This window comes from Rhineura floridana, chromosome 7 (assembly GCF_030035675.1).
Source record: "Rhineura floridana isolate rRhiFlo1 chromosome 7, rRhiFlo1.hap2, whole genome shotgun sequence".
Lineage (NCBI taxonomy): Eukaryota > Metazoa > Chordata > Lepidosauria > Squamata > Rhineuridae > Rhineura > Rhineura floridana.
In genome coordinates this window covers 133052105-133078696 of record NC_084486.1, presented here as the reverse complement: position 1 = coordinate 133078696, position 26592 = coordinate 133052105, and the positions used below count along the sequence as shown (strand labels likewise).

The 26592-nt window shown below is 43.7% G+C and overlaps 1 protein-coding gene across 5 annotated transcripts in view; it reads left to right on the top strand.

Annotated features, from left to right (window-relative positions):
- Window positions 1-26081, top strand: part of PHC3 (polyhomeotic homolog 3) — a 100179-nt gene extending 74098 nt beyond the window's left edge. For 3 of the 5 annotated variants that reach the window (XM_061637297.1, XM_061637294.1, XM_061637295.1), the window contains exon 15: window positions 7-3225. In XM_061637297.1, coding sequence (XP_061493281.1) covers window positions 7-417 — 411 coding nt within the window. In that variant the 3' untranslated portion in view covers window positions 418-3225. Of the gene's footprint in view, window positions 1-6; window positions 3226-9488 lie in introns of those variants that run through there. The other 2 variants (XM_061637296.1, XM_061637298.1) reach the window with 2 other exon arrangements.
- Window positions 26082-26592: the final 511 nt, after the last annotated feature.

Genomic DNA, 26592 nt, shown 5'->3' with positions numbered 1-26592 from the left:
TTCCAGCTTCCAATTACTTATCCATCTGCAGAAGAAGACTTGGCTTCTCAGGAAGACAATGTACCGGTTGCCATGACCACTCGCCTGCGAAGGCAAAGTGAAAGGGAAAGAGAGCGTGAACTTAGGGAACTGAGAATTAGGAAAACAGCAGACAACATGGATTTGTTACCAGCCATACAACCTGATCCATCTATATGGACTGTTGAAGATGTTTGGGCCTTCATACATTCATTGCCTGGTATGCATATGGAATATATTTATTGGAATTTGCTAAGAATGTCTGAAAGAAATATTGCTACTCAGGGGTATGTGTGGAGGGAATGTACAACAGTTGGTTTTAGTTGCAAAGAAATGGGTAATATTCCATCTGTTTACCTTCATATTGTGCTTCTAGAGTTTACTTTCAGGATCCTTTGAGGGAGTTTCAGGGGATTTATACCCTGCCCTTCAGCAAGTTCCCAGGCTTGCAAAACATGTAGACTCTCAGTAAAAACAAATGAAAAGCAAACGTTTGAACACCACAACTTAAAAGAGCAGCATCAAGCCAGGCAGTCCAAATTAAAAAATGCAAAGCCACATAAATGCCATTCGCAGATGGAAAGTAGTTCAGATTTAAAAGCCTGGAAAAATAAGGCTTTTGCCTAGTGTCATAATGACATCAAGGTGGGTACCAGGTAAGTCTCCCTGGAGAGAGAATTCCACAGTCAAGGTGCCACCACCAAGCAAGTCCTCGTAGCCACCTATTGCCCTTCAGATAGAAACTGGCCTAACAGTTCCCAAAGTAGCTGGTTTATGTTCAGTTCATTCTTAAAGCTTTTTCTGTAGCTTCCACCCACCTTAGCATCTCCATTAGTACTGTTTCATCATCACTACAGCACTGGACAATATCTTTTGGTACGTCAGTGAGGTGGGAGATAAAAGTTTTATGTTACAGTAGTTAGGGTGGCAACATCTCCCTATCCATTTCTATGCTGGCTTTCTTTTAAACACCCTAACTATATATTGCTTACAGAACATTGCATTGGCTGAATGAGGATGGGTTTGCTTTAGTAGCATTTGGGGTCCTGAGCCAGGACCCAGCTTCACCCTCAAGAAGTCCCAGGGGAAAATTCACACCACCAAGGTGTGGGATGAGGATCCCCCCCGTTCTTGTTTTGTGTCCTGAGCATCAGTTCCTGTTCTGTCAAGCTGTAATCTCTGAACACTTAACAGACATTACAGTGCCTGAACACTTCAGGAATTACAATGTTATGCAATTCTCATTCCATCGCATCTCATCCAAAATAGAATGTTAATGTTTTCCAACACAGAAGACATAAATGTTCTATTTCAGAGCAAGGAGAGATGTGAAAGAACCCGATGTTTGAGCTACTGACACTTCCTGTTTATTTCTTATTTGATTTATATCCCTCCCTCCCAGCAGGAGCCCAGGGCAGCAAGCAAAAGCACTAAAAACACTTTAAAATATCATAAAAACAGACTTTAAAATACATTTAAAAAAAACACTTTAAAAACATTTTTTTAAAAAGCTTTGAAGACATCTTTTAAAAAAAGGTTAAAAAACATATTGTTTAAAAAAAAAGATTTAAAAACATATTAAAAAGCAATTCCAAAACAGACGCAGACTGGGATAAGGTCTCACCTTAAAAGGCTTGTTGAAAGAGGAAGGTCTTCAATAGGTGTCAAAAAGATAACAGATGGTGCCTGTCTAATATTTAAGGGTAGGGAGTTCCACCAGATAGGTGCTACCACACTAAAGGTCCGTTTCCTATGTTGTGCAGAATGGACCCCCTGATAAGATGGTATCTGCAGGAGGCCTTCACCTGCAGAGCGCAATGATCGACTGGTATATCAGGGATAAGACAGTCTTTCGAGTATCCTGGTCCCAAGCTGTATAGGGCTTTGTACACCAAAACTAGAACCTTGAACTTGGCCTGGTAGCAAATGGGCAGCCAGTACACTTATTTCAGCAGCGGGGTGACATGCTCGCGATATCCTGCCCCAGTGAACAGTCTTGTCGCTGCATTTTGCACCAGCTGCAGCTTCCGGACCACCCCAAGGACAACCCCGCATAGAGCGCATTACAGTAATCTAGCCTGGAGGTTACCAACAGCCACAGCTGTCTTACAGCCAAAGCTGGTAAAAGGACTCCTAGCCACTGAGGTCACCTGGGCCTCCAGTGACAAAGATGGATCTTTGTCCAGATGTATATTCAGACTCAGTTTATTGGCCGTCATCCAGCCCACCACTGAGTCCAGGCAGCAGTCCAGGGCTTGCACAGCCTCTCCCGATTCAGATGTTACAGAGAACTAAAGATGGGTATCATCGCTGTACTGCTGACACCTTGCCCTGAATCTCCTGATGACTGGTCCCAAGGGCTTCATATAGATGTTAAACAGCATGGGGGACATGATGGTACCCTGCGGCACCTCACAGCACAACTGCCAAGGGGGCCGAAAGACAATCACCCAATGCTATTCTCTGAAAAAGACCTTGGAGATAGGATTGGAACCACTGTAAAACAGTGCCTCCAATACCCATCTCACCAGGTTGGCCCAGAAGGATACTATGGTCAATGGTATCAAAAGCCGCTGAGAGATCAAATAAGAATAACAGGGTCGCACTCCCCCTGTCCTTCTCCCGATAAAGGTCATCCATCAGGGGGACCAAGGCCAATTCAGTCCCATAACCAGGCCTGAACCCAGACTGGGATGGGTCAAGATAATCTGTTTCATCCATGAGTACTTGCAATTGCTGTGCCACAACCTTCTCAGTCACCTTCCTTGAAAAGGGGGTATTTGCAACCGGTTGGTAATTGTCGCAGGCTAATGGGTCCAGGGTGGGCTTTTTCAGGAGCAGTTGGATCACTGCCTCTTTCCGGGCAGCTGGAACCATTCCCTCCCTCGATGCATTGACCACTGTGATGTTCCTGTATTAATGTATATATGGTAAGTGCTGTTTGTATAGAAGATACATGGTAAGTGGAATGAAAGAGGAGGGGGGAGTAAATGAGCAGTAGAATGCTGGATGATTGGCTGAGTGTTTGGATGGCTGAGAGTATAAATGGAAGGATGACAGTTGAATCTGGGTGGACGTGAGTGGGCTGTTTGAGAGGTGTTTGGTGGACGTTAGTGGGTTGTTTTGGTGTAGTTTGGAGGTGGGTGTGAGTTGGTGTATGTCAGGAAAGTGTGGAGAAAGAGGGAGGTGGAGTTCGGATTAGTAATAAGTCAAATATCACAGTAATAGATGAAACCATAAGCTTGTAAATCATTATCAAAGTTATCTTGTTATTAATGTTATTTAATAAATACTATTTTGGTTTACCGAAGGCCTGATCCTTGGCTGGGGTTTCACAGACCAGAAGGGAGGGTAAGGTAATAACCAAGGCTGAAGGGAAACAGTAACAAATGGTGGCAGCGGTGAAGAGGAGAAGATAACATTATAAGTATCCAGAGCAACCCCGAGTTATGAGTTATCTGCATTGATACAAGGGGGTTGGGAACAGCATAGGCACGCAGTCACGAATGTAACCGGATAGAGAGACTCAGGCAGGGTCTCTGGGAACATTGGTAGTAGAACGTGACTGGTGGTGCTGCCTAGCAGGGGGATCTATTGAGATCTGTGCTAGAGCGGAGAGAGAAACCATAAAAAAGGACAGTCCGGACTGGTGGAGTCCCTGGTGGTGCCTAGTGAAAGGCAGTAGCCACAAGCAGGTAGGAACCTGACAGGGAGAGCCAGGGAAGGGCGTCACAACCACACCCTGGATCTACTCGGTCAAACCCCGTCGGCAAGCTTTAATAAGCCAAGAAGGGCAGAGGTTGAGAGGACATGTTGCTGGCCGCATCATTGCAAGCACCTTGTCTACGTCATCAGGCCGCATCAACTGAAACCGTTCCCAAGAAGTTGCAGCAGACGTTGCACTGGACACCTCATTGGGGACTACAGTAGATGTGGAGGGGGCATCAAGACTGCTACGGAGGCGAGCAACTTTACCCTCAAAGTGCCTAGCAAGCAATTCACAGTGGGCCTCTGAAGGGTCTAAGACTCCATTTCCTGGAGTTGATGTCAACAGACCCCTGACAATACAGAAAAGCTCCACTGGACGGCTACTTGAGGATGTGATGGAGGAAGAGAAGTGGGCCTTCTTTGCCGCCCTCACCACCACACAGTAGGCACGGTTATGATGTCTTACTCATGCCCGATCAGCCTCACAGCACGTCTTTCGCCACTTGCATTCTAGCCGTCATCCAGCCTGTTTTATTGCCCTTAGCTCACTGGCGTACCAAGATGCAAACTGGACTCCACAATGCCTGAGAGGGCGCTTGGGGGAAACTGTGTCAAGAGCCCAACACACCTTGCTGTTCCACAGCATGACAAGGGCTTCAACAGGGTCATCTGTTCTATCTACTGGGAACTCCCCCAGGGGCATTCAGGAATCTAGTGAATTCTGTTAGTCTCCAGGGGCGGACCATCTTAATTTGTCCACCACCCCTGCAGGGAAAGATCGGAGCTACAAGTCTAAACTTCACCAGGAAGTGGTATGACCATGACAATGGGGTGACATCCACCACCACCCATCTCCAGACCACCCCTTCCTCCATCTGGAGCAAAAACCAAGTCAAGGGTGTGCCCTGCCCTATGTGTTGGGCCAGTGACAACTTGAGACAGCCCCATGGCCATCATGGAGGCCATGAAGTCCCAAACCAGAACACTAGATGCAGCCTCAGCATGGGCATTTAAATCACCCAGCATTAGCCTTTTGGGCTTCTCCAATACCGCAGCCAAGATGGCCTCCACCAGCTCAGTCAGAGAAGCTGCCAGGCAGCAGGGAGGACAGTACACCAGTGTCTGTTCTATTCAGTACACAGCATTGCTATGTCTGAAGTTACTGTATACTTGGATGGTTCTATTATTATCGTCATCATCATCATTATCATCAACAACATTTATTACCTATTCTTCACTCAAGTCCCAGAATGGGTTACAACAATTTTAAAATACAGCATTAAAAACCATTAAAAACAACCTAAAATCGCGAAATAGGTTGGTTACTAAAAATATATATCTTAGGTGTTAAAGGCCGGGGTAAAGAGGTGTGTCTTCAGCAATCGCTTAAAACTGTACAATGAAGTTGCCAGATGCACCCTGGGGGGGGAGTTCCACAACCTAGGGACCACGACAGTGAATACCCTCTCCCAGGCCACTACCCCTTGAGCTTCCAAGGGTGGTGGAACTATTTGATTGATTGATTGATTGATTGTATAGCTCGCCCTTCCTCCCAGAAGGAGCCAGGGCAGCAAACAAAAAAACTAAAAACACTCTAAAGCATCTTAAAAATAGGCTTTAAAATATATTAAAATAAAACATCTTTAAAGACATATTAAAACAAAACATCTGTAAAAAAAAAGCTTTAAAAACATTTTTAAAAGCAATTCCAACACACACAGAGACTTGGATAAGGTCTCTACGTTGAAAGAGGAAGCTGTTCAGTAGGTGCCGAAAAGATAGCAAAGATCAAAAGGGTCCCTTCTACTGATCTTAGCACCCAAGAGGTTCTGTAGGGAAGGAGGTGATCTTTCAGATGTTTGGGACCTGTCATTTAGGGCTTTAAACACAAGCATGAGCACCTTGAAATGGACCTGGAAACAAACTGGCAACCAATGCAGCTGTTTTAAAACGGGTTATATGGGATCTAAAGGGAACCCCAGCCAGTAATCTGGCTGCTTCATTTTGGACCAGTTGAATTTTCGAAGTCATTTTCAAAGGCAGCCCCTTATAGAGTGCATTGCAATAATCCAATCTGGAAGTTGCCAGAGCATGGAGTACTGTGGCCAAGTCATCTCTTGTCCAAAAGGGGCCAAAGCTGGCAAACCAGCTGGAACTGAAAACAGGTACAGTAGAGCCCCATTCATACGGCAGGTTAGGGACCAGACCCCTGCCGAAAAGCTAAAAGTGCCAAAAAGTGGAACATAGCATCGCCCTCTCCCACTGCCCCACCGCTCGCTTGCCCTCGTTATGGTGCCAGGCTCCCTACCGTGGATCGGAGGGAGGGAGCTGCCCGCCCGCTCACCGGCCTGCCTGCACCCACTCGCTTGCCCTCTGCCAGCTCACTCGCTCGCCTTCCACCCTGCCTGCTCATTCGCTTGCCCTCGTTATGGTGGCAGGCTCCCTGCTGCGGATCGGAGGGAGGGAGCTGCCCGCTCACTCGCTCCCCCTCTGCCGGCTCGCTTGCCCTCTGCCGGCTCGCTTGCCCTCTGCCGGCTCGCTTGCCCTCTGCCGGCTCGCTTGCCCTCTGCCGGCTCGCTTGCCCTCTGCCGGCTCGCTTGCCCTCTGCCGGCTCGCTTGCCCTCCGCCGGCTCGCTTGCCCTCCGCCGGCTCGCTTGCCCTCCGCCGGCTCGCTTGCCCTCTGCCGGCTCGCTTGCCCTCCGCCGGCTCGCTTGCCCTCCGCCGGCTCGCTTGCCCTCCGCCGGCTCGCTTGCCCTCCGCCGGCTCGCTTGCCCTCCGCCGGCTCACTCGCCCTCCCCCCTGCCTGCTCTCTCACTTGCCCTCTCCCGCCACTCACTCGCCTTCTCCCGCCACTCACTCACCACCACCACCCGCTCACTTGCTCACTCGGTGCACACACATTGCTTACCTTAAAATCTTTGAGTGTTGGCTGCAGCGCTTCTATCTTTGCCAGGTCTCCACGATGCTGAGGAGCGGTTTGGGGCTGATGCAGGTGCTTGGCATCGTCCACCCTTTCAGCCTTTAGGGCTGCGGGGCCAGCTGGCTCTCCATTGCGTGGTGAGCCTTCTCTGTTGCCCCCTGGAGCTGGCACATTTTCATCATCTGACTCCAAGTCATCCAAGTCTCCATCATCTGACTCATCAACGAATCTTATTCGTTTTGATGGTGGAGACTTGGATGAAGCTCTTGCTGTTGATGTTGACGTTGAAGATTGTTCAAGGCTAGCTGTTGCTGTCAAAGGTTGCGATGGTACTTTCTTAAAGTAGGAAAGCAATGGACTTTGCCTCTTGACTTCCCATCTCCTTTCCCTTAGAATTTCTTTATAGCATGCAATACCGTCTAGAAGGCCTGCATTCACTTTAGAACTTTTTTTGGAATTTGGATCAATCCTCTCAAAAGCTGCCATCCCCGTTTCTATACAGTTGATAAGCTTCTTCCAATTCCTTGGTTGTCATTTCTCTAGGCACAGCAGGACTATCATCAGGATGGGACACCTCTTCACAAAACATCCTTCTTTGCTCTTCAATAAGATCTTCGTCTGTTAGGGTCTCGTCATGAGAGACAAGCAATTCTGCCACATCCTCAGGCTCGACTTCCAATTCTAATTCCCTTGCCATTTCCACAACGTTTGTAGCGACTTCCTCCACTGGATTCTCAAAGCCTTCACAATCGTGCATAAGTGTGGGAATTAGCTTCTTCCAAATACCTTTCAATGTTGTTTCTTTAACTTCCTCCCATGCATCTCTAATAGTTTTTATACCATCCAAAATCTTGAAGCTTTTCCAAAATTCTTTTAATTTATTTTCTCTTTGCCCCACTACTGTACCGCTGTCTAAGGCATTTATAGCCTTAGAAAAAGTTCTCCTTAGGTAATAGGATTTAAACGCTGCCATTACACCTTGGTCCATAAGCTGCAGCAATGAAGTTGTATTTGCAGGTAGAAAAATAACATTTATCTCCTTGTACAAACCAATTAGAGCTCGTAGGATGGCCAGGGGCATTGTCTGCAAGAAGTAAAATCTTAAAAGGAATGTTCTTTTCCTTGCAGTAAGCCTCAACTGTAGGCTTAAAATAGTCCGTGAACGAATTTGAGAAAAGATCGCCAGTCATCCAAGCTTTTGAATTGGATTTATAATAAACAGGGAGGCTAGCTTCTGCATAGTTCTTTAGGGCCCTAGGATTTTCTGAGTGATAAATCATCATAGATTTTAACTTGCAGTCACCAGCTGCATTAGCCCCTAACAAGAGAGTTAGCCTGTCTTTTGCAGCTTTGAAGCCAGACATTGACTTCTTCACTTTAGCAATAAAAGTCCTAGACTGCATCTTCTTCCAATATAGGCCTGTTTCATCCACGTTGAAAATCTGCTGCTTAGTATATCCACCATTTTCGATGATCTTAGAAAGCTCACGTGGATAACTTTCTGCAGCTACTGCATCAGCACTAGCTGCTTCACCCTGTACTTTGATGTTGTGGAGATGGCTTCTTTCTTTAAACCTATTAAACCAGCCTCTGCTAACTTCAGATTTATCCTCAGCAGCTTCTTTGCCTCTCTCAGCCTTCATAGCATTGAAGAGACTTAGGGCCTTGCCCTGGATGATGGCTCGGCTTAAAGGCACGTTGTGACTGGTTTGATCTTCAGTCCACACCAGTAAAAGTTTTTCCATGTCAGGAATAAGCTATCACATTTTCTTATAACTTTAGTGTTCACTGGTGTAGCACTTTTAATTTCCTTCAACACTTTCTCCTTAGCGTTCACAATTGTACCGACTGTTTGGCGAGCCAAACCTAGCTTATGGCCTATCTCGGCCATAGACATGCCTTGCTTCCTAGCTGTATCATTTCTAACTTGGCACATAAAGTAAGAGGCTTGCAACTCCTTTTTTTATCACTAGTACTACACTGAGATGCCATTGTAATTAACATAAATATATTATTATACATTATTACTGTATATAATATATATTATATCTTACTATATTTATATATTATATATATCTTACTATATTTATATATTATATATATTACTATATTTATATATTATAAATTTATATGTTATAAATTATTATATATTATACAGTATATATAAATATTGTATAATATAATAACCTTAACCTCTGAAAGTTTGGAAAATTGCCAGAATACAGAGAGACGCAGAGCGCATGAATGCTGAATCAGACTGAATCACTGACAGTAAAATGGCGCTTGACGCCCTTCTTAGACTCAGCTGCTGAGCACGTTGTCAGAGCTTGGAAACGTTACTTTTTGGAACTACAACTCCCATCAGCCCAACTGTAGTTCAAAAAAGTAACGTTTCCAAGCTCTGACGATGTGCTCAGCTGCTGAGTCCAAGAAGGGCGTCGGGCGTCATGCCGTAAAAACGCCAAAAAAGCGGAACAAGCACCGAACATATTAACATGGATATAATTGAAAACCGCCGCATTAGCGAAGCACCGAAAAGCAGGGCCCTACTGTAGTGCTTGCTATTGAGGCCACCTGAACGTCCACTGACAATGTTGGATCCAGGAGTACCCTTAAGCTGTGGACCTGCTCCCTCAAGGGGAGTGCAACCCTACAGCAACAGAAAGAGAGGGCAGAGTTGATAAAGGGTTGGAGCCCTTCAGAATAAGTGCACCTTTCTTCCACAGCAATGCAAGCAAATATTAAAAGCAAACATTGAAATATTAAAAATTCAGATAAGAGTGTTCCCCCTTTCTGTAGGCCACTGCTTATTTTTAAGGTAATATTTGTTGTCTCCTTGCAGGTTGTCAAGATATTGCTGATGAATTTCGAGCCCAGGAGATTGATGGGCAAGCTCTTCTCTTATTAAAAGAGGATCATCTCATGAGTGCAATGAATATTAAGCTTGGACCTGCACTGAAAATTTGTGCACGAATCAACTCCTTGAAGGAATCCTAATGGAAACTAGGCTTTGAACCACAGCTTCCAACAGACTTGTAAAGTAATACAACAGCATCTTAACATTTGATGTGATTATTACTGCTGTGTTTAACATCTTTTTCCACATAAAGACTATTGGAGGAGCATAATTAATGTAATCTTCCAAACCTTACAGTAATTATCCAGCTTATCAGGAAGCATAAGCTGTATTGGCAAATTGTTGTAGTCAAATGCAGGGTGAGGTAGAGTCAGTGGAAAGCTCTATGAGGTTTATGTAATACGTTGTGGGTGATGCGTATTCCAAAAAGGTGATTATTTAACACTCAAAATTTAAGCTTTTTTTTAAATAATATAACCTTGATATAACCTTGATTACAGTTTTAAATTGTGTTTCTATACACCTTTTCCTTTGTAGAAAGCTTTTTAAGAATATGGATTAACAGAAGAGTCCACAGAGTCTGTGGAAGCACTGATTATGGTAAAATGCTATGCATTTAATTGTGCTCTTTGAGTTTCAATTAATCTTGAGCATATAATTTGAAGAGAACTTGCAACTGACCTCTTCTCTCATAACCCTAGAGTTCCCTCACCACTGCCACTGTAGTATTTTCTTGTAAGTGTGGAAGCTTTTCTGTGAACATGTGAGGTATTTTGTGAATGCAGAATATCTTCCACTATCAGAATATTGGTCACCTGAATTCCACATGTCCTCCTTGTCGGTATAAGGAGCACTCCCATCTGTACAAACGCATGAATATTGTGGGGGTGGAGGGAGGTATTCTTGATAAACGAGGTTGTACAGTAAGTCTGATGCACATAATGGCAAAGCTGCTGAGAGCTGGAATGGCATGACACCCTTCCTGGATAGTACTAAAAAGCACATACATTATGTTAATTCTTCGTATGCTGCTATGCACTGAAGAGGGCATTATGTTGTTATCCTTATGTTTTTTCTTGCTGCTGGTTAACATAGACCAAAGGAATTAATGTACACCTATTGAATGGAAAGTTGTCATCTATGTGCTGGTGTGCAACTCCAAGTTATTGAATAGTTCTCAAGAGCAAATTGGATCAGCAGGCATTTCTGGGCTTTGTTTTCCTTCTATAATTTTCTTGTCTACCCTTTCTTTGTTTCCACCAGCAGATATTTTGGTAGATGCTGCTAGGGACGTTGTTCTTCCCTCTCCATTTGGAATAAGCACTTTTTGAAATTACAGTGGTTTCACCTCTTAACATTTCTTCACAACCCAGTGTTATCTGCAGCAGCTATTCATGTTATAGTAAGTATGCCAAATGAATGGCACCAAAGTATTAAGAGTAAGCATTCAGAAGTATGTTCTTTATATTTAATAGTTTGCATCATGCTTTGGAAGATCCTCTACCACCATTCAGTTAACATGGTTGAAGAAATGGCATTGAGCACTAAGGAGTTTCACAAGAACAAGGGATTTCCATTCATTTCAGTAGTTTGTACAAAATAAATGCCCTGTAGATTATGACCACCATGTAACTGAACGTGAATCTTCCACAATAGCATGTCTGTTTATTTCAGGATATGTTGGTTTCAGTTATAATACAAATCTCTTAAGATAGATTTGGGTTTTTTTGGAAATGATTTACTAGATGGCTAGCTAGTACACTTTTAGGCACTATATAAAAATGATAAATACAATAGTAAATAATACCATTACAATTCTGTCTCTGAGTGGAGTCTAGAGAGTCAAAAACTATTTATGATTTCTTGGCATGGTAAAATATTTTTTGTTTTATTTGTACGTCAGCACCTTATTTGCTGTAAAATTAAGGGTGGTTTAATTAGCAGAAGTGCTTAGACTTGTATGGTGCTTTACTGGTTGTTTCAATTTGGAATTTGGGGGTGCATTCAAGAAGGTATTTCTTACTGTTACAGTTAACAATTTACAGATTATTTGTTTAAGGTTATCAGAAGCTCAAAGTAATTCAGTTCCTTACAGAGTTAAGGAGAGCCACCCAACATTTACAGGTGATGTGTGTATGTGTAAAAATGTAAGAATTACAAAGTATTTCATCATTTCCCAACTCCTCATTTTTCCATATAGATTCTTTTGTATATGGAACATGCAAATAAGTTATAGAGCGTAATATAGTTAAAGCTGCCACCAAATCGCATGAACTGGTTATTTGCCTAAATAGTATTTGTGGACAGCTAACTGCATTGGTTATTTGCTCAAATAGTATTTATAACTGTTAAGTTCAGTAAACTCATGAAGGTAATTTTTGCCAAAGCACAACAGGGATTCCAAAATTAAGCATGTTTTCCCCACTTTTGGAGAATGAATTGTTCAGTCCTATCCATACGGGATTTAAGTGGAAAAAGTTTAAGAGCACAGTCCAAACTATAGGAAGTCAATGTAATTTATGCTGGACTAACTGAAGCTGGAGTAAATTATTCCAAACTCCTTTCAGGAGTGGGGCTACTGCTGGCTGAGCCTGCCCCTGATCCCAGTAAAGGGAAAGCAAGCCTTTAAAACAGAGTTTCACTTACATTACCCTTTTTGCCAGTGTAACATCCAATGGGTTGCTAGGTCATGTGACTGAGCTGAAAGGAGTCTGGAAATAGGGGTAGGTCTCCTCTGCCCGCCTCTTTCGGGACTTCATCCAGCCTCAGATGAGCCAGTTTTGGCTAAGCCAGGATGGAGGGTTTACTCCGGTGTTTCTCCAGCTGAGCTGGGATGGGGGACTTCAGCCGGCACAGCCAGACATCCATCTGTTCTAACACCCCTCATCCCAGTGGATTTTAGGCTTAGATCGCTCGCTTAGCTAGTTTAGTCCCATTTACTTTAGAGAGATTAAGACTGCAGTCCTTTGTACATTTATGGGTGAGAATAGTTGCCAGTAAATGTGCATTGGGCTGTAAAACATACAAATCAAAATATTTCAATTTAACTGAGTGGTTTTTCAAGCTAATTTTGTTTTGCAAATGACTTTTTTTGAAATGTCAATTCTTTTAAGCATCTGGGAACTGGAACAATTTTACATCTCCTGTAATATACAAATAAGAGCACAAATTCTTATTGATACCTGACTGATAAACATTATATAATTTATACCAAATACTCAGTTACTTTCATTAGTGGCACTATGTATAGGTTTACAGAGAATCCTGACAAAGATTATGGTATGATGTAGTATATTTGAGTATTGTACCCCTGAAAAAAGAACTGAAGCACAATAACTCTACCTTGAATAGAAACATTTGTTGCAGCTTTCCCCCCCAACAAACCACAAAACTAGACTACGACCTGGGAGACCAGGGTTTGAATCCCCACACAGCCACGAAGCTCAGTGGGTGACCTTGGACATTTTATTTATTTATTTATTTAACAGAATTTGGATTCTAATTATAAATAAAACTTCTAAGTAGTTTACAAAAAATATATAAATTAGAATTGTTTATAAAGGTAAAGGTAAACGTTTTTTAAAAATAATCAAAATATAATAAAATCAACAGTTAAAAATATACAGTATAAGCTAAAATTACTGATTAAATACGCATCAACTCTACACGTTGGGGTAGGCTTGCTTAAACAAAAATATTTTTAGCAGGTGTCAAAAAGAGTACAGCTAAGCGACTTGTCTAACTGCAATGGGGAAGGAGTTGCAGAGTGTAAGAGTTGCCACGTTAAAAGAAATGGAGCACAATCAGTTGACAAGAGTAGAAGTTGTTTTTGTAGCTTGATAATACAATGTCCAACATATTTACATGTCGTACTAAAAGATGATAGTTCACTCAGGGGCTGGACTAGCCTATCTCATTTGTTCCGTTTGCCTCTTCAGTGTTATTTAATATGAAACGGATATAATTTTTTATTCATTAAGATGGTTAATTTGTAAGGGGGCTGCCATATGATCTGAAGACATTTGACCTCAGCATGGAGCAAACTATTGGACTACATGATCTTGAACTTCTTTCCTGCCCTACAGTTCAGGAATAGCACTTGTATTTCAGATTCCTTTGTTAGTGGTAGTAGCATTTAGGGTATGCACAGAAGTGATTGCACATAGCTTGTTAAAAGTGATCTCCAGTCACAGCCAACTAGGGAAAACACATAATTAGGAGGTTCTGTTTTGTTTTGTTCATTATCTCTCTTTACATTTTGTACTCAAGTACAACTGCCAACATACAAACTGTAAAATAAGAAGTGCCCACGTGTATTGGCACGGCCGTTAGTGGACCCACAGTTACACTGTAATCTGATTGATGATGTCATGGTCTGAGGCAGCATGGCAGTCAGCTTTCTAACCCATTGGTACTCACTAGGCACTGTCGCGTCCAGAGCCGAAAGAATGAGGCTGGAGTGTGTGTGCAAGTAAATCTCGTTTTATTAGAGTAATGGATACATCAAAGGCATTGCGCTTCATAGGAAACCCTACGCTAACTCACTAGATTCCCTAACTATACTCTAGACATGCTCTGCAGCATGTGAAGGAAGTTGACTCAACGACCCCCCACTGGGAGCGGCAGGCTTATATAGGAAATGTTTTCGAACGTAATCTCTGACACCTTCGTAATTCCTGTCTTTGCCCTGTCCGTTTCTCGTGGCGACGGGAACGAGGAGACAGGGGACGCACATCCAACAGCTCATCTGAAGACACCTGCTCCCGAGCAACAGGCTCAAGGTCAGGGGGCGGTGCCACACTGGAATCCTCCTGGGAACTGCTTGGTAAAGGAGGAGCTGGCACTGACTCTGAAGCTTCCCCCCACAAGTCCTCTGCATCAACTGGAGGCGGTGCGCTCGGCTCCTCGGAAAGGGCGTTACTCGTGGGAACTGGCTGGAGAGCAGGCTGCCCCCCTCCCGCACGATCCTGCTCAGACACAACAATCCCCAACTCTGCTTCTTCTGGCTGCGGAGGTGCCTGAAACTCATGCCTCCCCCTTCCTGTCCCTTCTGAGTTGGCTGCAGCGCAACATTATCCCCCCCTCCATGCTTTAACCCTTCCCACCCCTGAAGCTTAGGTTTCTCTGGATAAGCCTCATGGAATTCTCTCACCAAAGTCGGAGCGTGCACATTCTCCTCTGTTCCCCAGGAACATTCAGTTGGATCATACCCCTTCCAATGAATCAGGTACTGAAGACACCCTCGGCGTTTTCGCGAGTCCAAAATCTGTTCTACTTCGTATTCCTCCTCCCCCTCTACCAACAACAGCGGTGCGGGCTCCACTCGTGGACGGTGAGGGTCGGGGGCAGCGTCCTTGGTCAACAATCCCCTGTGGAAGACTGGGTGCATCTTGAAGGTGGGCGGCAATTTTAGTCTGTAAGCCACAGGGTTAATCTGAGCCTCCACCTCAAAGGGCCCTACACGCTGATGCTGCAGTTTACGACACCGGCCAGGCATAGCTAGGAAACGTGTAGAGATCCAGACCTGGTCTCCCACTCGTATGAGGTCCCCCTCTCTCCGATGCTGGTCAGCTGCGCGTTTGTAATCCGCTTTGGCCTGTTCTAGTTGCTCTTGGAGTAGCTGTTGCATAGCATGAAGTTCCTGCAAGTAATCTTCAGCGGCTGGGACTGAGAGACTGTCTTTTGGGGCAGGGAAGGCTCGGGGGTGGTAGCCAAAATTGGCGAAGAAAGTAGTCTTGCGTGTGCGAATGCACAGCATTATTATAGGCAAATTCTGCTAAATGCAGGTAGGACATCCAGTTGTCCTGCTGATACCCCACAAAACAACGTAAATATTGTTGCAACACTGCGTTGACCCTCTTGGACTGCCCATCCGTTTGGGGATGATGGGCAGACGACAGTCTCAGCTCACTTTGCAGCAACTTCCACAACGCTTGCCAAAAACGCAAGGTGAATTGTGTGCCCCAATCGGAAACCAGGCCATCTGGCAGACCGTGCAGCCGATACACATTTTGCACGTACAACTTGGCAGTGTCTTGAGCGCTTGGGAGCCCTACGCATGGAATGAAGTGAGCCATTTTCGAGAAGGCATCAACGACCACCAAAACTGTGGTTTTCCCCTGCGAAGGTGGAAGGTCTGTTATAAAATCCATAGTAATCATTCGCCAAGGTCCTCCTGGAGCAGGAAGGGGTTCCAGTAGCCCCGGTGGCTTCCCAGTGGCATGTTTAGCCCTCCTGCAAGTGGGGCAAGAGCGAACGTAATGCTCTATGTCCTTCTTCACCTTGGGCCACCAGAACTCCCGAGTGACAGCTTGAATGGTCTTAAAAACCCCAAAGTGGCCTGCCGTGGGGGCATCATGGCACTGACGTAGTACCCTCACTCGCAGTTCTCCGGGGGGCACATAAACAGCTTCCTGATGGTGCAGTATGCCATCCTTCCATATAAGGTCCTTCTGTTCTGCCTGGGGTGACGCGCCCTCTTCGACCCACTGCTCCTGCACAAAAGGGGCCTGTTGTTGCGCTTCACGCACTTCAGCTTCCCAAGAATCTTGGCAGGCCCCTACTACTCCCCGCTCGGGAGGGATTATGTACTGTAACGGTCTTGGGGTGGGATCCCTCAGAAATTCTGGCTTCCTTGCGAGGGCATCAGCCCGCTTATTCTGTGCTTGGGAGATATAATGAATTTTGAAATGGAACCGTGCGAAAAACTGAGCCCAGTGCACTTGCCTCTGATTGAGTTTACGGGCGGTATGAAGACTCTCTAGATTATGATGGTCCGTGCGCACCTCAATTTCATGCTGCGCCCCTTCCAGATGGTGTCTCCAGGCTTCAAAGGCATCTCTAATGGCTAATAGCTCCTTTTCCCACACAGTGTAGTTTTGTTCAGAGTCGGTTAACTTTCTGGAAAAGTAGGCACAAGGCATCAGTTCTCCCCCTTTCTGGGCCGGTTGCAAAAGAACCCCTCCGATCGCGACGTCCGACGCATCCGTCTCTACCACAAAAGGGAGCGCCGGGTCGGCATGCTGTAGTATGGGTTCGGTAGCAAACCTTCACTTCAGGCTCTCGAAAGCCTCTTGTGCAGCTTCTGTCCATTGGAAAGGTCCTGAGCCCTTCAGGCAATCCGTGAGCAGTGTGGTCTGATGGGAGTAGTTGGCTATGAAACGATGATAGTAATTCGCAAAGCCCAAGAAGCATTGCAAATCCTTCTTGGTCTTGGGGGGTTGCCACGTGAGTACACAACGAACTTTTTCTGGGTCCATTTCTACTCCTGCTGGAGAGATCCGATACCCCAGAAAGTCCAACGTGGTTAGGTCAAACCCACACTTTCCCAGCTTACCGTAAAGACGGTGTTCCCGTAACTTCTGCAGCACTGCACGCACATGCGAGTTGTGTTCCTCGGGAGTATTCGAATAAATCAGGATATCATCCAAATACACTATCATAAAGCGGTCCACAAAGTCCCGAAAGATGTCATTCATAAAATTTTGGAAGACTCCAGGTGTTCCCGACAACCCGTATGGCATCACCAAATACTCAAACTGACCATAACGGGTCTTAAACGCAGTCTTCCATTCATGGCCTGCCTTAATCCTCACCAAATTGTAAGCTCCTCTCAAGTCCAGTTTCGTGAAAATTTTGGCGGAACGCAACCTCTCCAACATTTCCCTAATGAGCGGCAGCGGGTAACTATTGGGGATAGTGAGCTGGTTTAGGGCTCGATAATCATTACAGGGACGGAGCTCCCCCCCTTTTTTCTTCACAAACAGCAGGGGTGCACCAGCTGGGGACTGTGAAGGGCGAATGAAGCCTTTCTTCAAATTGGCGTCCAGAAACTCAACTCTGGTTCAGATAGAGAGTAGATCCGCCCGGCGGGGATGCGTGCCCCAGGCACCAAATCAATGGCACAATCATAGGGCCGGTGAGGAGGGAGCTGCTGCGCTTCCTTTTTATCAAAGACGTCCCGAAAACTCCCATACTTGGTGGACAAAGTTATCTCCCTTGGGGGAGACGCCCCTGCCAACACCTGTGGCTCCTCTTCAGGCTGGCAATGTTGATGGCAGTACTTGGAGATAAAAACTACCACAGCTTCATCCCAAAAGATTGTGGGGTTGTGCCTAACCAGCCAAGGCATACCCAACACCACCGGGAAACGCGGCAAGGACGCCACATAGAACGACAGGTCTTCCCGATGCCCAGGGACCTTCACTTCCACGGACTCAGTCACCCGAGTCACCCCCCCAGACTTCAGAGGCCGGCCATCTATAGTTTCCACTGCCAACGGCTGACTCAGTTCTCTTGTGGGAATAGCGTGGTGTAGCGCCAACTCTCGGTCTATGAAACAAGAGGATGCTCCGCTGTCAATCATAGCCTTGGCTGAGAAGCTCTCGCCTGAGGATAGGGTGATGCGAATGGGCAACAGAAGGGCCCCTTGGGAGGGAAGGGGTCGTAACGGAGGCTCAGTGTCTGTAGCACTCCCCAACTCTCTAGCCTCTATGAGAGCTGGGATGTGAAGTTTTCCGGCGGTTGGGATCTTCCGATTTTGGCTGCACAATTTCTGGCGAGGTGTCCAGACTTTCCGCAATAGAGACACAGTCCTTCTCTCCGGCGTCTTTCCCTCTCCTCCTCTATCAATCGCGGTCTAGCCCCCCCAATGTGCATGGGCTCCTCTCCCGAGACAGTAGGGATGCCAGGATTGGGCACGGGGCGCGCACGGGGCAGCGGAACAGCAACCTGACTCCGTGAAGGCTCCATTCTTTGCTCCAACTTTCTTCCTTCTAAGTGGCTGTCTATCTGCAAACTCAGTTGAATCAAACCCCTCAGTGAGTCGGGGTGTGTGGAGCGCGCCACTTCATCCAACACTTCTGGACTCAGTCCATTTCTGTAGAAGTACATCAAGGCTGGGTCATTGTACTCCGTCTCCTGAGACAAAACACGAAAAGCATTTGTGTATTGCCCTACAGACCCCCTTCCCTGTCTCAGGGTCCCTAACTGGCGGGCAACCGTCTCCTTCCTCTGGGGGTCTCGGAACATGTCCCCCATCGCATTTTTGAAGGCGTCAAACTGGCGCAATATCTGGTCGTTGCGAATCAAATACGGGGTGGCCCATTTTGCTGCTTCCCCTTCCAATAAACTGATGATGAACGCCACCTTCGCGTCATCAGTTGGGAATTCAGCTCTGCGCACTTGAATGTACAACTCACATTGGGCTAGAAACGTGGCAAACTGTTCACTCTGGCCCCCGTATCGCACGGGGAGCCCCACTGGAGACTTCACAGGGGCTGCCACTCTGGGAGGCGCAGCCTGGACTTGGGCGACCAAGGCATGGAGATTCTGGTTATCCACTTGCAAGGTTTGCATTGCGGCTCTGAGGTTTTGGTTCTCAGCTTGTAGGGCTTGCGTAGTCACTCGGAGGTTCTGGATCTCGGCATACAAAGCTTCCATGGTGATAGGTACTCCCCCTCTTGCTCCGTTCTGGTCTATGTCATCCGCCATGGGAACAGGTTCGAGTAGGGATGGTGGTTGAGTCAATCTGTCCCGTCCAGAGCAGAAAGAATGAGGCTGGAGTGTGTGTGCAAGTAAATCTCGTTTTATTAGAGTAATGGATACATCAAAGGCATTGCGCTTCATAGGAAACCCTACGCTAACTCACTAGATTCCCTAACTATACTCTAGACATGCTCTGCAGCGTGTGAAGGAAGTTGACTCAACGACCCCCCACTGGGAGCGGCAGGCTTATATAGGAAATGTTTTCGAACGTAATCTCTGACTCCTTCGTAATTCCTGTCTTTGCCCTGTCCGTTTCTCGCGGCAACGGGAACAAGGAGACAGGGGACGCGCATCCAACGGCTCATCTGAAGACACCTGCTCCCGAGCAACGGGCTCAAGGTCATCGGGCAGTGCCACACTGGAATCCTCCTGGGAACTGCTTGGTAAAGGAGGAGCTGGCACTGACTCTGAAGCTTCCCCCCACAAGTCCTCTGCATCAACTGGGGGCGGTGCGCTCGGCTCCTCGGAAAGGGCGTTACTCGTGGGAACTGGCTGGAGAGCAGGCTGCCCCCCTCCCGCACGATCCTGCTCAGACACAACAATCCCCAACTCTGCTTCTTCTGGCTGCGGAGGTGCCTGAAACTCATGCCTCCCCCCTTCCTGTCCCTTCTGAGTTGGCTGCAGCGCAACAGGTAAATGGAAATAGACTGCTGGTCACACCGGCAGCAGTGTTGCTGAATCACCCTGCTAAAAGCAATTGATAGCGTGATGACTATACTAAATATAGTCTGGGGAGGCTTATAATGAAATACTTTAAAATTTAAACCCTAAGATGAATTCAGGTAAATTTTATTCTTCATGTAAATTCCTCACCTCTTTGAACCATACAGGTTTTATATAGGTTCAGTTATTAATTCACTTTCTTTATTACAGATATTTGGGTAATTCTGTAGTCAAATGACAACATTTATAGAAGTTACAAATCTGAGTTATACTTTGGCTGTGTCTAGTCACTGCTGGTTCCATGGTTTAGAACCTAATAGGAACTACAGGAAGCAGCATGCATTTGGGGGTGCCTAGTCATACACACACTTGCACTATTATTCTGAGCAGTCATATAATTTGGAATGTGCCACCTGGACTGACACCACCTCAAATCTGTCACATAGATTAGCAAGCATCAATACAAGAATAGGTACATTTCCCATATGGGTTTCAGGCACAAAGTGCCAAAACACTTTCACATTAGATAACTATATTCCATATACCAAGCTGTAGCCAGATTAGAAAAGTCAAAGGCAGTCAGTCGTACTACTGGCCCCTTCTTTCTCCTCCGCGCTGTGAGTAGTTTAATGGCTTGTGATTGTGTTTCACCTTTTTGAATCGATACGGGCTAAAGGCCCATGATTAGGGCACAATCCAGCTCACCTTTCTGCCAGGCTGGGGTGAGTTGGATGCCACAGAGGGCTGGCTGTACTGGGAGGCTCCTGGCTGCATCAGGCTTCCCCAGCCTCCCCCAGCAGCAATCCTCTGCTGCAGCGGCGATGTGGCTCTGCCAGGAGCCTGCCAGCACTGCCAGGGTCTGCCAGGCATGGCCAGCAGAAGCCCTGAAAACAGAGTATTCCAGAGGCATGGCAGGGGTGGAGCCATGGGGGGGCATATGTGAGATCCTTCTCGCATTCAGAGCCCTCCCCTGGGTCCCATTGCTCCTTGAAACTCCACTGGCCAAAAGGCTGATAGAGTAAAAATAATTTTAAATTCCCATTCAGTCCTACGGGGCGTGCTTACTCCACGGGATGACTGTTTGCCAGAACTGGCGCTTCCCGACCAGCTTGTGTGTGTGGCACCCAGTAGAGCCAGCATTCAGCCAGGCCAGCCGCTCCCAAAAAAGAGGAGGATCCCATGGAGCTTTCTCATGGCTCCTTCACCACCACCACCACCCCAGCTTCCCGTCAGTTGGATTGCTCTGTTAATCATTGATATCCCTGCTTTCACAGGTGTACAAAGTAAATAAAAGTCTGGAGGCAGCAAGCATATGTGATGGCGTGATTTGCAGAAAAAAGGCTTAGAAAACTTCCTGTTTTCTATGTTTAACACAAAAGTAAAGGCATGATTCCAAGTCAGTGCTTAAGTGTTATTCAGTTAACGGCATTTGAATCCCTAATTTTGCATTTGTGTTGCACTGGTTTCAGTGGACCTTAAGTGCCCCTAACATTCTTTAGATCATACCCAGAACAATCAGTATTTTTATTTTTTAAGCAAGAACCTTTATTACAATAATTGTAATAGAAAAACATTTTGAAATAAAATATCCAAATACAAAATAATTACAGTAATTAATTCTAGAAAGTTACCTCCTCCAGAGAGGGAAGGATAAAATGAAATGAATGAAATTCCTGCATCACTTCCTTTATGTCAGTTGTTTTGACTCCTGTTGTCTTTACTATGATAGGAATAATATTTTGCTTTTGCTGCTTAGCCAATTGCCACGCAAGAAACTGGTTTTGTGTCATTCCTTTTGCCAAGGATCTTTCCGCTGCTAACATATCATGAAGATCAACCCTATTTCTGGCAATAGTTAAACATTCATACGTATTTACCATTAAGTGTTGTTTATGCATAATCTCCAATTCCTGCACTTCTTTTATCCATTCTTTCCTTCCCTGGTTCAATATGGATGATCACACCTCTTATTATTACTTTAAACACCTCCTATGGGGTTGTAATATAATTCACAGATCCTTCTTTGAGTCCGAAACAATCCATGATTGCTTCTCGAATTTGCTCTAGTGTTCTACTGTCACAGAGTATGCTTGAATAAGAGTATGCTTGAATCTTGCCCTTCGTCTCCAAGCCCTAATGTTTCCAATCAATTGCTACCAATGCATGGTCAGGTCATATCTTTATATCAATCATAGCTTCTATTCCTCCTTGATACAGACCTGGAGATGCCAATATATATCTTGGAATAAGAATGATATCTAGCCAAATTATAAGTAAAACCCCTTTTCTGTGGATAAATAAACCTCCAAAGATCTAGGAACTGCCATGTTTCTATCCATTCATATAGATTCTTGGGATGCTTTTTTATAGTGACATCCCTTCTTGTATTTTTGTCCATATTTCTGTTCATCATCAAATTAAAATTCCCTGATAAGATTAATTGGCCTACTTTAAACTTATTCAAGTTCTTTATAAATTTAGCATAAAACACAGTTAGAACAGAGTTGGGGGCATAAAGGCTAACAATAGTTATTTAAGTATTATTTAATATACCCTTAACCATAACATATCGGCCATCCATCTGCCTCCCTTACATATATGGCTACACCTCTCATCTTTTCATTAGCACAAGAATGGTAAAAGTGCCCTTTACAGAGCTTATTTAAAAGATGGAGATCTTGGGAAAGGATGTGAGTCTCTTGAAGACAAATAATATTAGCTTGAAATATTTTTAGACAACATTTTTTATTTATCTTTACACTTGGAAATTATACAATTATACAATTCTTTAACAACCACACTCATCTCAATACATAGAATAAAGAAGTACAATAAAGAAAAAAATGAGAGAATGAGAAGAGAAAAAAAGTAATACAAAACAAAAAATAATGAAGAAAAAGGGGTGGAGAAAAAAAAAGAAACTATATATGATTTAAGCCTTTCTAGGGTGGATCCATCGGCATCAACAAATACATCTTACTGACATCCCATAATCACAGCAGAACCCATCCAGGGGAGGGGAGGGGAGAGAGCGATAGAAGAGAATATTGACAAAATGAAATTGTGTAAAAATACAGGGATGAGGGGAATACAAACAAAAAAGCCTTCAGAAAATAGTTTGTCTCATTACTAGAAATAAAGCGCTCCATTGTGTTTTATTATCAGTGTCTTCTTTTTGCACTCGTCCCCCTTGTTGAACCATAGGGTGAGGATTATTATGGCATCTGAAGTGGGGATGGAGTGAGGAGTCGAGTTAGGATCAGGATCTGAGTTCCATTAGGTCTTGAAAACATAAACTTAAAACTTTTCCTCAAGAGCCTTTGCTTCTTCAATTGATTTAGCTGCCAACCACTATCCTTTATGTATAATCAGCAATTTGAAAGGAGTTTCCTATTGATAATTTATTTTCTTAATCCAGAGCTGATGTAGGTCAGATAAGATTTCAGCTTGCTTCCACTTGATTAACACTTTCTCTTTTGCCCAATATTGATAAGTGATAGCCTCTTTAACCTGAAGACCTATACATTTTACCATTATGTCTCTGGGGAAATCAGCCTTCTGAGGTTGGGAGGGCTCTATTTTATATGCAACTTCCACTGCAACCGAACAAAGCCTGTCCAGTTGGATGTAATTTGCTAGATGTTTTTCTGAAAAGGTGACTAGATTATTCCTCTCCAAACCCTCCGGAACTCCTCTTAATTTAATGCTCTTTTTCATTTCTTCTTGTAATTCTTCTAAGCTATTTCTGTTTTTTTCCCAATTCAATCTCCAAAGTCTTATTAGTATTTTTGGTTTTTGCAACAAAGCCCTTTGTTCATCCTGTAGGTTGTCAAGGGTTTTCCCCTCCTGTTTAGATACACTTTCCAAAATATTCCCTACAGATGCCTCCAAATTTGCAACTTTACATGCAATATTATTCAGTTTATCCTCAATGTTCTTGTCTCTATCTTGCATTTTTTCTCCAGGACTTTATCCAGCCATTTCTCTAGCTTCTTTTCCCTTTCTGATTGCCCTTTCAAATTCCTATCTTCAAAGGCTTTGAATTCTTTAGTAAATGTTTCTTGCATCTTTTCTATAGGTGCAAAATTTCCTCCTCCTCTTCTCTTGATCTTTATGTTTTCTCCCTGGCATCTTTTTATAAATTTGGTATTCATAGCTTGACATTCCATTAAATGATTAGGAATCTATTGAATCCAACATTCTTTCATCTGATTCTCCCAACAGTTCATCAAATATTTTGTTTACCAATTCATAAAGTGAGGCATAACCCAACCTGTATTTCCTTCATCCTTTGATATTTTAGATTCAATAAAAAAAATTTTTAATGATATAATCAGTCTACTCAATAATTCAGCAATTAGAAAGAGATCAGATAGAAATCAATTAAGAACAATCAAGACTGAAGGGACCATTCCCATCAAGAGCAAGCTCCATGATAAAAATGTACATACAAGTTTTCTTCTCTCAGCTTTGTACACTCACTGTTCTGAGTGCTTATTGTGTAATATCCTCAAACTCATTTGATGATTCATCTGCATAAACTCCCTACCACAGATGCACTAAATAACATTTGTGATGTTTGAGTAATTCCATGGGATCTCCTTTTGGGGCAGTTACGATATGCAAGGATCAATGCCTGCTGACATTATCTTGGGGATACAGATATGTGATGAATTTAATCACGGATTAACAGAGCATGGCTAAAGCTACTGTATATGGAGATACTCATGCAGCATGTTCAGAGTATGGGAAAGAGCATTAGCAATGGAATTCTGGTAAAGGAAGTACTGCATGTGGTTACTTCAGACATTGTCTTTGTCCTCACAACTAAAATGGTGCATCACAGATTCCTTGCAAAAATGCAAAAGGAAAAAAACCCATGCAAGTGGTCTATGGCATGTTCTCTAAGTAACCACTTCTTTGATTCTTTCTGTGTTTTCAGATCAAATGACATTAAAACCATTGTTTCCCATTTCAGACCTAATGGGAAATTGTTAAAGATACTATGATCAAAGCACAAAAGTTGGCATGCAGCAGAACAAGGGGGAAGTAAGTGGGCCCAACGCTAGTTCCAGCTAAATAAACTGTTTTATTAAGCCAGGATCATTATGTCCAAACTGGTCCATAGTGGTGTGAAAATTAAATTTAGCAAGAGCATCTGGAATCAGTTCTGTTGGACAAAATCAAATGAAAATGATAACTTATAATTGGCATTATGAAATATTTCCTTCTACATTTTTCTAGATTTGTTTCTTTTTGGAAGTTCACATCCATGATCTTTTAAAACATCTGATGCTTAGAATACATTTGTGATAGGGCCTTTTGTAAATTTATTGAGTTGATAAATATTTTAACAATCCCTTTTTGTGGCTAATTATATAGATTGACAAATATACTGTGCCCCCTCCCCATGAAAGGATAAAATTGGCCCTATTGGCCTAAAACATTTTTAATTCTGTAAAATGACCATTTTATGTTTCTTAACCTTTTCATGATGGGATCAAACCATGATATTTCCATGTAGTGTGAACCAGCAAAACAGATGATGTTGCAACAGTGGTGACAAACAATATGATTTTAAATTTATTGCCTCTTCTTTTGCACTAGTATTTGAAAATGTTGTTTAAGCAGATAAAGTATTTAACTACAATTTATATACTTTTAAGATAAATTATCCAATATGTTCTGCACCCGTTTTTTGTATTTATCCAGGGTCACTTCCCCCCTTTTCTCTTTAATTATAACTATGAAAACCAATAGAGAGACATGGGTTATTTTAGGAATTAGCAGATCAGTGTCAAGATGAGAGACAGCTGGACTTCGAGTATATTTGCATATAAACGTGTGTAAAATTAATCTATAAAGATATATATGTATGTCTCTGTGTGTGTATCATGGAATGGTACTTGGATTTTCCTAAACAAGTGTTTTAAGCATATGTAGCAACAATTCGGCACTTGGATTGTTTCCAGTGAAAATTTTAAAAAGAATCCCTCCCCTAATTAAGCTGTATCATTTTTACATTTAAAGAATAAGCCACACAGTAATTTGGGTAAAGTTTGATCTACATGTATCTTTTTTATATAAAAAAGCACTTTCATATTGACATAGCATGTGGATGAATTTTAGATTCTCATATTTGTTATGGTCTGTAGGAGTGATGTAAAATTTACTTGTTATTAATCTGTCCATGAATAATCAGATTATACAAAGGATGAATCAAAGCACCTTATACTATTGCTGCTTCAATTTGCTTGTAATTGCACCTTTCGTTATTGGCACACTTTTTTTATTGAGCATTCTTACGTGGTAACATTTGCTTCCTGTTTGATTAAATATTTGACCCACAGCATCACCAACTGGCTTATATCTGAACTTTACATTAAAATTGTGAATAGAGTGCTTCAGAAATAAAAGCTACTTCCATTTGTCTAGTTTGATTATTTGATGTCTTTTTTCACATTTGGGGAAGAGTGATAGCCACTTAATATTGCTTTATTACACATATTCTGGCCCAGTTGGCCATTCTGGCCCAACACAGGCCCTAAAGCAGTGTGTAGTAAATCCAATCAAAGAGGAAAAATAGTATTTAAAACACACGTAAAATATATTTAATAAAACACATCAAGATAAACATCCCACAGTTATCATCAAGGAGTAGATTAAAAGAAAGATCAGTTTAATTGCCTCTGAAATAAAAATGTTTTAACCATTGGGTTTTCTCCCATTGCTGCCGTTCATAGAAGGCTCTCAGAACCAGCGGAAGCTTCCATGAATGGGGATGAGGCAATTTTCTATTATTCTCATAGCCCTCTGTTTCTATCTCCAAATCTGATCCAGAGGGTTGGGAAAGCCTGAGGAACAGCAATGGGCAGGGCTG